The sequence below is a fragment of the Mytilus trossulus genome, chromosome 1 (genome assembly GCF_036588685.1).
Source record: "Mytilus trossulus isolate FHL-02 chromosome 1, PNRI_Mtr1.1.1.hap1, whole genome shotgun sequence".
Taxonomy (NCBI): Eukaryota; Metazoa; Mollusca; class Bivalvia; order Mytilida; family Mytilidae; genus Mytilus; species Mytilus trossulus.
The window spans coordinates 11,130,820-11,144,030 of NC_086373.1; the positions used below are offsets into that span (position 1 = coordinate 11,130,820).

Sequence of the window (13,211 nt, forward strand, 5' to 3'; positions counted from 1 at the left end):
CCTTTGGCATTCCATAAGTTGAGCCATGAGATTTTGGTACATTGAGCGCATGTCCATGCTTCCTCCTCATCATGACTTATATATTGTGACGATTTGGGACCTGTTGTACTGCTTTTTCTAGTTGATGCTATACTTTTAATTAATTTAAATAGGGCTTTCCTAAAAAAAATTATCTGTCTGAGCAATTGTATAAGGCTTCCTTACACCAATTTCTAATGAAGTACTTTATTTTGTACTATTTTTTATTAAAGAACAGGGGTTCCTTATCCTTGATTGTTGTTTTTCAGACGAAGCTAGACTATTCTTATGGTATTTTGATTTAAAGGACAAGGCTACCCTATCCTTGACTATATGCGATTGTCATATGAAGCTAGACTTTCTTTTTTTTACAGGGCTTCCCTATCATGTGTTTAATTTCTTTCGGGACAAGGCTTCGTCATTCATTTGACATAGACTGCACTCTCAAATGATAGACAAAGGGTTTCCCTATTTCTTCAATAATTATCTTCTTTTACTTTTAGGACAAGGATTCCTTATCCTCCTAATGTATTAGCACTGATCTCTTTATTGAAAAATAATAGAAACAAGGCTTCCTTTGTTTATTTTTTTTCAATTTTCTACTTGTTGTATATATACTATCCTTCACTAAGAAAACAAGGCTTCCTTGTTTTTTGTTCCCTGTTTTAAGTAAAACTAGGCTTACCTCTATTTAATAGGGCTTCCCTATTACTGTTATTTCTCTGTTAGAATATGCTTATACGTTTTAAATCTGGAGACAAGGCTTCCTTGTCTACGGAACTATTTTACCTATCTATAGAGTCAATATTTCACTTCGTTATCTACAGAACAGGGTTTCCTTATTCTTTATTGCCTCCCTTATATTTGTTATACCTAGACCTGGTTTTATTAATATATTTATACAAAAGAAGTGTTACCTTTTACCTTATGCAACTGAAACAGGGCTTCCCTATTTCGTTGATACTTCCTTAATATGTTTCAGAAACTTCTAGGTAACAATCCTGTTTAGTTTGAAAAATGTTTCTCGGGATGTTGTACAAATGATTTATTGCTTTTTGTTTTAAAATTAAAACCAATAAATGTTTATGACCTTTTATCTTTTTTTTAATTTTTTTTTTAATCATTTTAGAGGCGGGTGTCTTTCAAAAAAGGGGTGGAGCTTAAGTCATGAAGTAACATGAACACGAATGTGTTATACCATGGCTATTGAACTTAATATTTTAATAATAACTGCTGATTTAACAATCACGTTGAATTCCAAGTTATCATATTTTATCACTATTTTACGCATCTTTCCTTTGATCTTGCTGACTGATAATTTCCTATGTCAGCGGAGTCGAGTGATATGAAAATTATCGCCAGAAACTAATGGAACACGTGTCGTTGTCAAGGAAATTTACAACCGTGTCCATAGGTAAAATAGCGATAAACAAATTACCATTGGTCATCTCAAATCGATTGCTTTTCTCACTTTCGCCGTAACGGCTCGCGAGAAAATCAATCTCGTTGAGATATTCAACGATAATCTATTATTATTGAAAAACTCATGATAGCTGCATTTAAATATGATGTAGGATAGCCTCGCGATTGTTCAAAATTACTGCTTATAATAAAACATATATATATATGTATCGTAATTAATTCTTTAAAAAATAAAACAGATATATAACTGCACGCGCTTCATACAAAATAGTACTTCGGTCAAAGCTTCTACTTCCAAATAAAATTATACCAAAAGCATTTGATTCTTTATATTATTAAGATTTTTGTTCGACATTATCTCTGAAAACTTATCATGACCTATACTTATGCACACGATATTTATACCAGGTGAAAATGTGTAAACATAGATCTACGAAGTGCCACACATGTATGATAGATAAAACCGATAGTACATGTTAAGCGACTGATTCATCAAAATGGCAGTATATAAACTAACCTACTTTAACCTACGGGCACGCGGGGAAGTGTCAAGACTGTTATTTGCTACGGCTGGCAAGGAGTATGAAGACTGCAGAATTACCTTTGAAGAATGGCCTTCAATCAAACCCAGTAAGATTTAAATTTGATTTTATAAATAGATTTGTCCTGTTCTCCGACCTTGTGTATTTTTGTATTATTGAAGTGTAGCTGTACTTTAAATTGACGTTAAACTACTTAATTGGCATCCCCTCTCTAAACACTCGATGTTTAATATTCACTCAACATTTGGCAAAGTTTAATAATAATAACTGATTTATAAATTCATGTTATCATACATGTAAGATGTAACACCGCGATAACTCTTATGCACGTCGAATTAAATTAATGATACTGGACATCAAATCTTCTTTTATTTATTTCTTTCTATCAGAGTTTTGATTTTCAACTTTGAAATACAATACATTGTATCACTGCCTAGAGTAGCCTTTATTGATTTCTATGATATATATATAAAGTATATATACGTTAGATATTCTCCATTGTGTCTAAAATACCCCGGCAATAAATATTTTGACTCAATATTATCTAATACGTTTTAAATTATATACTCCTGTATTCATTGTCTGAAATGCATCTTAATTTGTTTTTTGATATACCTGTTACGTGATCATGAACTCGTCCTATATGATTGTACTTATGGTTTATATTGACTTTGGTAACACTTGATTGATTGTCTAAACTAATGCTATCTTCTTAATGTTGAAATGACATACAGATTTGTTTTAATTTTTGCAAATGCAGTAGCACGTTTTCGTTTATAAATTCAATTTTTCCAATAATTCTTAACGGGTTTATTCTGGATGTACTGTCGTATCTACAAACGGCTTATCAATGGCTATTTGGTTATCCGTCCAAATTCAGCTGAACTTTACATTTTTGCATTTTACGATTCAGCTAAGAATAGCTGTCTAAAGAACAAATTCTTGATTAATGCAAGTAATATTAAAACAATTCGTGTCTTTAACAAGAAATTAGTTTTATATTAAAAAAATCGAGTAACATGATGAAACAATTAGGAATTTCTAGATCAAAATGACAGGTCTCTATATATAAAAAATAAACACTGATTTAGTTAGGAGAGATCTTACCTAACGACAGTCAGATTAATACTAGAATACTGTTGTTAAGTTTTGAATCCACTCACATGAAAAATATAAACAGATTGGAAAACAGTTGCAGAGCTATAAAACAAATAGCCGAATTCATCTTAATAGGTCAAATTTGCCTGAGGGAGTTGAAACCTAAGTTTCTTTATAATTTCAAAATTTATAAACTGACAATTTTTGAAAGGTTTTTTATAAGCCAGTCAGTACCTAAGTATTGCAATGCAATAAAGACAACTGGATCACAAAAAGACAACCACAATGCAACAAAAACTTTCACAACTATAATGTTACAAAGACAACTATAAAATGTAATATATACAACTGAAACACAACAAAGACAACTATAACACAATAAAGACAACTGCAACACAACAAAGAAAACAAAACAATGTTACGAAGACAACTTCATTGTAACAATGACAACTTTAATGCAATGTAACAAATACAACTACAATGTAACAAAGACACTACAATGTAAAAAAGACAACTGCAATGTAACAAAGACAACTACAATTTAACAAAGACAACTGCAATGTAACAAAGACAACTACAATGTAACAAAGACAACTGCAATTAACAAAGACAACTACAATGTAACAAAGACACTACAATGTAACAAAGACAACTACAATGTAACAAAGACACTACAATGTAACAAAGACAAATGCAATGTAACAAAGACATTACAATGTAAAAAAGACAACTGCAATGTAACAAAGACAACTACAATGTAACAAAGACAACTACAATGTAACAAAGACACTACAATGTAAAAAAGACAACTGCAATGTAACAAAGACAACTACAATGTAACAAAGACAACTGCAATGTTACAAAGACAACTACAATGTAATAAAGACACTACAATGTAACAAAGACACTACAATGCAACAAAGACAACTGCAATGTAACAAAGACAACTACAATGTAACAAAGACAACTGCAATGTAACAAAGACAACTACAATGTAACAAAGACAACTGCAATGTAACAAAGACAACTACAATGTAACAAAGACACTACAATGTAACAAAGACAACTACAATGTAACAAAGACACTGCAATGTAACAAAGACAACTACAATGCAACAAAGACAAATGCAATGTAACAAAGACACTACAATGTAAAAAAGACAACTGCAATGTAACAAAGACAACTACAATGTAACAAAGACAACTGCAATGTAACAAAGACACTACAATGTAAAAAAAGACAACTGCAATGTAACAAAGACAACTACAATGTAACAAAGACAACTGCAATGTAACAAAGACAACTACAATGTAACAAAGACACTACAATGTAACAAAGACAACTGCAATGTAACAAAGACACCACAATGTAACAAAGACAACTACAATGTAACAAATACAACTGCAATGTAACAAAGTGACTACAATGTAAAAAAGACAACTGCATGTAACAAAGACAACTGCAATGTAACAAAGACAACTGCAATGTAACAAAGACACTACAATGTAAAAAAGACAACTGCAATGTAACAAAGACAACTACAATGTAACAAAGACAACTGCAATGTAACAAAGACAACTACAATGTAACAAAGACAACTACAATGTAACAAAGACAAATGCAATGTAACAAAGACAACTACAAAGTAACAAAGACAAATGCAATGTAACAAAGACAACTATAATGTAAAAAAGACAACTGCAATGTAACAAAGACAACTACAATGTAACAAAGACAACTACAATGTAACAAAGACAAATGTAATGTAACAAAGACAACTACAATGTAAAAAAGACAACTGCAATGTAACAAAGACAACTACAATGTAACAAAGACAAATGCAATGTAACATAGACAACTACAATGTAACAAATACACTACAATGTAACAAAGACAACTACAATGTAACAAAGACAACTACAATGTAACAAAGACAACTGCAATGTAACAACGACAACTGCAATGTAACATAGACAACTACAATGTAAAAAAGACAACTGCAATGTAGCAAAGACAACTACAATGTAACAAAGACAACTGCAATGTAACAAAGACAACTACAATGTAACAAAGACAACTACAATGTAACAAAGACAACTGCAATGTAACAAAGACAACTACAATGTAACAAAGACAACTACAAAGAAACAAAGACAACTGCAATGTAACAAAGACAACTACAATGTAACAAAGACACTACAATGTAACAAAGACAACTGCAATGTAACAAATACACTACAATGTAACAAAGACAACTATAATGTAACAAAAACAAATGCAATGTAACAAAGACACTACAATGTAAAAAAGACAACTGCAATGTAACAAAGACTACTACAATGTAACAAAGACAACTGCAATGTAACAAAGACAACTACAATGTAAAAAAGACAACTGCAATGTAACAAAGACAACTACAATGTAACAAAGACAAATGCAATGTTACAAAGACAACTACAATGTAAAAAAGACAACTGCAATGTAACAAAGACAACTACAATGTAAAAAAGACAACTGCAATGTAACAAAGACAACTACAATGTAACAAAGACAACTACAATGTAACATCGACAAATGCAATGTAACAAAGACAACTACAATGTAACAAAGACAACTGCAATGTAACAAAGACAACTACAATGTAACAAAGACAAATGCAATGTAACAAAGACAACTACAATGTAACAAAGACAAATGCAATGTAACAAAGACAACTTCAATGTAAAAAAGACAACTGCAATGTAACAAAGACAACTACAATGTAACAAAGACAAATGCAATGTAACAAAGACAACTACAATGTAAAAAAGACAACTGCAATGTAACAAAGACAACTACAATGTAACAAAGACAAATGTAATGTAACAAAGACAACTACAATGTAAAAAAGACAACTGCAATGTAACAAAGACAACTACAATGTAACAAAGACAACTACAATGTAACATCGACGACTACAATGCAAAACAAACTGCAATGCAACAACGACAACTACAGGGCAACAGAAACATTTTCATTCTGTTGAAGAAAAATCAACTTTTAAGATGAACTCATTCATGAATTGCTCTTTAGACCATTCTCTCATTCAAGCTTTAGACACTTATATTTTTTTAAACATCGTCAATGCTTTTATCTTAATATCGTCTTATGCAGCTGATGGATATCCGTATCTAGTAAAGTTGATAATGATTATGCTTCTTTTAGTAGCATTAGGTTTTTCGGTCTGTGTGTCCGTTCGTCCGTCCGTCTGTCTCCCTTCAGATTAAAAGTTTTTGATCAAGATACGTAGTTTTTGATGAAGTTGAAGTTTAATCAACTCGAAACATATTTCACATGTTTTCTATTATAAGAACTTTCTTATTTTAATGCCGAACTAGAGTTTTGACCATTTTTACGGTGCACTGAATATAGAAGATAATTGGGCGCGTGAAACATCCGTATACTATGGAGACAATCTTGGGTTTTGTTTTTTTTTTTGTTTTTTTTTGTTGCTTCAGATCGAAAATGTATATTACTACACATAGTTAATTATTCATCTTTTTATTATAGCTACACCATTAGGACAGGTTCCAGTTTTATCAGTAAACGGGAAGTTGATTCCCCAATCAAGAGCTATCGAGAGGTATCTCGCCAGAGAATTTGGTAATATAAATAACTAAACAAATTACCCACTTATCCTTAAAATTTATTAAATGATTTATTGATTTGTAAGAATAACATACAAAGTAATGTTTTATCATATAATTTATAGTATTACAGTAAAAAAAAATGAAAAAAAATCGCACGCAAATGCAAGACAGATGCATGACTGTCTTTTGATTTTAGGAGTTAAACAGTGTCTTGAATTTTAAAACATTATTCAAACACAAGTAAATATATTCATCTCTTGGCATGTTCTTACCATATAAACCGCTAGTTAAGACTTACGTATCTAGTATCTCAACATTTAACGCATTAACAATTCCAAGATTAGTTACTGACTAATGCTAATTTAACAAATATTTTGTTAGTATGCTGGACTTAATTTAAATCCAGTCCAAAATAATGCATGCATATCCCAGTCGAGACCAAAAAGAGGAAATGTCGGAGAGGGCAGACATCTTGTTATTGCGATAATCCGCCATACACTTTCGAACAAACCAATAACTTTGCTGTATACAGTCTGTAGCACGCTCTCTGTTTGTTTAAAAACGCGTGCAAGTTCAAACAACTTTCTGAGCGTACAAAAGAAACACAATTCATATCAGACGAACTTTGCCTGTTGGAGTTAGAACCTTAATTTCTTAGAATAATTCCTTAATTTACCAACAGTATAAAAAATGTTACAAATCATCTCTTCTCTTCTTCTTTATAATTCAGCACTCCATCAACATACTGATGATAACGTGCCGGGCACTGATTTTACTATGCCGCGCGTGCGTGGGATATAAATTTTATTTATTCTGTGTTATTGTTAGATGCAGTTCATCTGTTGGGTTAAGCCTTTTTGAACTTTTTATTATTTTTATGTTGAAACAAAGGTTATACCACTGTCTGAGGTAAGGACACGATTGGCACAATTAAACGAGTTTAACCCGCCACATTCTGTATGTGCCTGGCCCAAGTCAGGAACCTGTAATCCAGTGGTTGTCAGTTTATGCTGTGTAACATATTTGTTTTTCGTTAATTATCTTGTACGAAAATAAGGCCGTATCTTTTCTCGTTTGAATTGTTTTACATTGGTCTTTTCGAGACTTGTATAGCTGATTATGCAGATCAGGTTTTGCTCGTTGTTGAAGGTGGTACGGTGACCTATATTTGTTTCTGTTTTATGTCCTGCTTTAAACACCTTTGACAAGACAAGCAAGCGACACACGTCCTTATATTGCGAATGGATTAAGTATGAAAGAAGCATATATTTACTGGACTTTGGTTTATCTTTAGATTTCTTTTTTGGTCAAACCGTATAAAGATATAAGAAGATGTGGTATGAGTGCCAATGCGTATGTTTTCATTCCAAACTGTTTATTGCGTGTCTTAAACAATAGACAAAAAATAAATTGCGGAACTAATTTTTTAATTCTTTGAAAATAAACAAATTACACAATTCAAAATATGATTTTTAAAACTTATCATGTTGGGAATATTTTACTCTGCCGATTTATTTCAGGTTTATATGGAAAGACTAATATGGAAAATACTATGTGTGATACTATCATAGATACTATTCATTGTGATGTTAGGCCAGAAATTCGAAAGTACATTTTTGAAAAGGATGAAGCTAAAAAGGTAAAAGCACTTAATTGGGAAAAATTAAAAAGACTATAATAGATATAGGAAGATGTGGTGTGAGTGCCATCTAGACAAATCTCCATCAAAATAACTATTTATAAAAGTAAATCATTATAGGTATAAACATGTTTTCCCCTTGAAATGACATTTTTCTATGTGTATCTTATAAAAGATAATATAAATTTGCTAATTATTTTATTGGTAAAATCAATATAAATATGAGGAGATGTGGCATGATTGCCAATGGGACAAATGTCCACCAGATTTAGATACATACAATCTAACTCTCTTTCATTTTGTAACAGTATTAAAACATTTGACTTTTCTACTCTCTACACAAGTATTCCACATTCCAAACTAAAAGACAAATTAAAAGAGTTGGTATTACTTTGCTTCATAAAAAAAATCGCCAATGTAGATACAAGTATCTTGTCTTAGGGAGGGACAAATCCTTCTTTGGAAAGAATCACTCTGATTCAAACAAAAAATTCTCTGAAACCGATATTATCAAAATGCTTGATTTCTTGATAGACAACATATTTGTTACGTTCGGAGGACGTGTTTTTCAACAGACTGTCCGCATCCCAATGGGAACAAACTGTGCCCCTCTACTTGCTGACTTGTTTGTTTATTATTATGAGGCTGACTTTATGCAGGAACTTCTTAGGAAGAAAGATAAGAAGTTAGCAATACCCTTTAACTCTACTTTCCGCTATAAAGATGACATTCTTTCACTAAACAATTCAAAATTTGGTGACTATGTGGAACGCATCTATCCCATCGAATTGGAGATTAAGGATACTACAGATACAGTTAAGTGGGCTTCATATCTTGACTTACATCTAGAAATTGACAATGAGGGTCGGTTGAAGACAAAACTTTACGACAAAAGAGATGATTTCAGCTTTCCAATTGTGAACTTTCCATTTCTAAGCAGCAACATTCCAGCAGCACCTGCATACGGGGTATATATTTCCTAATTAATACGATATTCCCGTGCTTAGATATAGGAAGATGTGGTGTGAGTGCCAATGAGACAACTCTCCATCCAAATAACAATTTAAAAATTAAACCATTATAGGTTAAAGTACGGCCTTCAACACGGAGCCTTGGCTCACACCGAACAACAAGCTATAAAGGGCCCCAAAATTACTAGTGTAAAACCATTCAAACGGGAAAACCAACGGTCTAATCTATATAAACAAAACGAGAAACGAGAAACACGTATATATTACATAAACAAACGACAACTACTGTACATCAGATTCCTGACTTAGGACAGGTGCAAACATTTGCAGCGGGATTAAACGTTTTATTGCATTTCCTATCATTATTTTCTTGATAGAGGGTTACTGCTCACAAGGAAGCTATCAAACCAAGAGTTCCAAATGGTGAAGTTGAAATCATCCCTTCGTAAATTTTACGTACACCATCACGAGTTGGTTGACCGTTATGGAATAACCGTTTCACAAATGATATCGGATATGTTCCTTACGTCGTAACTACAATCCCTTCACTTTCATGAATGTGACATACCGAATTAAACTATTTACCGGATTTGTAATCACATAAGCAACACGACGGGTGCCACATGTGGAGCAGGATCTGCTTACCCTTCCGGAGCAACTGAGATCACCCCTAGTTTTTGGTGGGGTTCGTGTTGTTTATTCTTTAGTTTTCTATGTTGTGTCTTGTGTACTATTGTTTTTCTGTTTGTCTTTTTCAATTTTAGCAATAGCGTTGTCAGTTTGTTTGAGATTTATGAGTTTGACTGTCCCTTTGGTATCTTTCGTCCCTCTTTTAGAATGAAGTGATACAAAGTAATTATATATATAGGCCACCATTCAACCTTCAAAAACCTTAATCCGTATAGTAGACATTTTTACGGGGTTAATCATTTTTTTAGTCACAAAAAAAACCTATCAATTTTATGAGTATCGATAAATATGTGATTAAAGTCTATATTTAATTTTTTTGCTTTGAAATGAAGGAAATCAATGTAAAAAATATTTCAGACTGATATCAGCAAACATCTAGCCGAAGAGGTATTACACAAATTTATGTTATTTATTGAGAAGACGTTAAAAGATAATGGAGGAGATTATCTTGTTGGGAATGATGTAAGTTACAAAGATTTTTGTTCTTTAAATACTTTTTTGTTTAATTTTCAAACCAAACTAGAATAACGTTAATTTGTTCATCTGTTATATTTCTTCATTATTACAATAATTGCATATGATGCTGATTTTTTGATGGCTTGTTCGCTAAATATCCAGCGAACAGTATTTTATGCATATCCTATTCGAGAGAAAAAGAAGAATTCATGGAAAATATGGATTTGAATATCAAAGCTATACTTATATTATTGCACGTTAGAAAGACAAAATCAATTTGAATGTGAATGGTTTTTTTTTTATTTGATTTGACTTTTTCGATTTGACCAGGTAAAAATCTATGAAATTCATACAATTTTGATTATGAAAAATGTGCAGGTATCATGTATTCAGGGGTGTGCAGATGACCTGATTTCAGTTTTTTTAAGCTTAAATTAGGCAATGTTTTTCCCAGTTTCTCTGGATAAAACTTTTTTATACTATTAAAAGTACACTTTATTTTTATTTCATTATAAACTAGAGAGCATTCTGATTCCAGTGATATCTAGTTTTATACAAGTATTTTTATTAATCAGTCCACCACTAAGGGTCACTTATGCAGGGTTCCTCAAAGTATGAAGTCGTAGAAAAAAACTGTTGATTGCACCCTTTGTTTACTTTGAAAATTGTTGAAAGTTGTTGACCTACAAATTAAAGTATTGTATGTTGATGTTTGAATCATCTACAGCAAACATTATTATGTTTGTTTAACAAACACCATTTTTAATAAGTGCACAATCTTTGAGAATGATTTAAATAACCAATATAGGATATTCCCTGCTTCTGCGTAGTGTGGCATATTTAGAATATCTCGTCATACTAATTTTTCCGGATTGTAAAAGAAACGTAAATAGTGAAAAGGAGAGCTCAATATACGATAATTTCCAGAGAAACAAAAGGGAAATGTGTAAAAAAGTGTTTAAAGTCAATCTATTTATTTGTGTCTCCCCATCTCATCAAATCTCAGTAAGATTTGTTGGGGGGTTTTCCGCACTTTAAAAACAAAATGAATGATGTGAGGGAATGTCACTCTAGTCAACCCTATAGGGGATTGACGGAGCCGTCTTTCCCCAATTAAATGATTCACCCTTGTTCCACTTTCAATGTTGACTTTCTTTTCCTTTAAATAACTATACACACACTATTCACGTGTTATACATCACTAGCTAAGGGGTTGAATTGGAGTTCACATGAATACGGATTTAATGAGGTCGAATTTTTCTCTTGCAAGTAAATAATTCAAAATCAATGTTTCTTCGTTTATTTTGACAAAATTAACCCATACTGGTGGCTAAAAGCGATTTATTATTTCACTGCTTCACTTTCATTTATGATTGAACAAGAAATATTGTATTATTGATATTTTATATATCTCGTAGGGACTCCTTAAGCATGTGTTTGTCCAAAAGACGCGTATATTTGACAAACTAAAAAGTTTATTGTGAAAGAACTGTAATATATTCACCTGATAGCCTATATACTTTTTAGCTGTTTATGTCATGAGCAGTCTATCGTTTGAATTAAGTACAATGTATATCGGTTTTTGTTTTAGCTAACATGGGCAGATCTAGCTGTATTTGACTTCACACAAGAGGTTTTAGCCGTTTGGAAACACGAACAACTTAATTTTCTAGAAGAATTCAACAAACATCACGAAAGAATCAAAGCTGCTCCGAAAATCAAAAAATGGTTGGAAACGAGACCAAAGACAGAACGGTGAATCCCATTTTTTTCACTGACACGTTTATGTTTTGTGTTCAAGTGTATGTCTTTGTTTACCAAGCGAACAAATATTATAATGGCACCATGGTGCATGAATTTTGTCATCTGTCAAAATCATTAAATCAAAATAAAAAAAATAATATCGATCACCACTGGCTCTTTTCTCTGTATCTGTATCTACAAAAGCTTTGACATTTTAAAGTTAATGAAATGTTCTTAGGTCAATTATTAGTACGATAATATCCAATAACCAACTCAATCTCCCATGCAGAGTTATCGGTCCTTACTCTCTCTCAAGGACCGATAACACCTTACAATCATCCAATACACTAAATGAAGTTGACCTATTGCTTGTAGATTCAAATAAAACAGACTTAGCCAAGAAAACTAAACATTGACTATTTACAATTGCATATCAATGAGGGATAATTCATGTAAACACAGAAGTGCTGACTACAGGACTGGTGATAATCTCGAGATACAAATTCCATTAGCAGTGGCATCGACCTAGTGGTTGTAAATAACTTATTCATAGATACAATCATTAAAATTATGTTTTTGCGCCAGACGCGCGTTTCGTCTACAAAACTCATCAATGACGCTCGATTAAAAAGGGTTAGAAGACCAAATAAAGTACAAAGGCAAATAGCATAATGCCAATTAGGACCAAAGTTTCCTAAAAGTATTGCCAAATACAGCTAATGTATTGTATTTCTGATGTAGACTTGCGTTTTCAAAGGGTACTGAACCATGATTTAAATGTTGTCAATAACACATTATTTTTAACACTTATTGAATTATGTTGATAATTACACTGAAACGAAATACAAACAATTACATTAAGTTATAACCTTAAATAACATGTATTATACCTTTCAATGGTTAATACAAATTGATCTTAAGTTGTTTAAAATCTGTTTGTAACTGTAGGCTCTAAAGAGCATGTGTCGTTCACTTGGTCTATGTGCATGTTCAACAAAGGTA

At 32.0% G+C, this 13,211-nt stretch overlaps 1 protein-coding gene across 1 annotated transcript; it reads left to right on the top strand.

The window, feature by feature from the left end:
- Positions 1 to 1,848: 1,848 nt before the first annotated feature.
- Positions 1,849 to 12,376, top strand: LOC134715096 (glutathione S-transferase 1-like). Its single transcript, XM_063577009.1, has 5 exons — positions 1,849 to 2,070; positions 6,631 to 6,723; positions 8,231 to 8,349; positions 10,368 to 10,472; positions 12,058 to 12,376. Exons 1-5 carry the CDS (start codon positions 1,938 to 1,940, stop codon positions 12,223 to 12,225), a joined length of 618 nt encoding a protein of 205 aa, XP_063433079.1. The 5' UTR covers positions 1,849 to 1,937; the 3' UTR covers positions 12,226 to 12,376.
- Positions 12,377 to 13,211: the final 835 nt, after the last annotated feature.

What these genes read in the sequence shown, in the direction of transcription:
- LOC134715096 (XM_063577009.1), top strand. Translation starts at nt 1,938, where the DNA reads ATGGCAGTATATAAACTAACCTACTTTAACCTACGGGCACGCGGGGAA. An exon ending in GTATCTCGCCAGAGAATTTG is followed by an intron (nt 6,724 to 8,230) that starts GTAATATAAATA and finishes GATTTATTTCAG; the next exon opens with GTTTATATGGAAAGACTAAT. An exon ending in AAAAGGATGAAGCTAAAAAG is followed by an intron (nt 8,350 to 10,367) that starts GTAAAAGCACTT and finishes AAAATATTTCAG; the next exon opens with ACTGATATCAGCAAACATCT.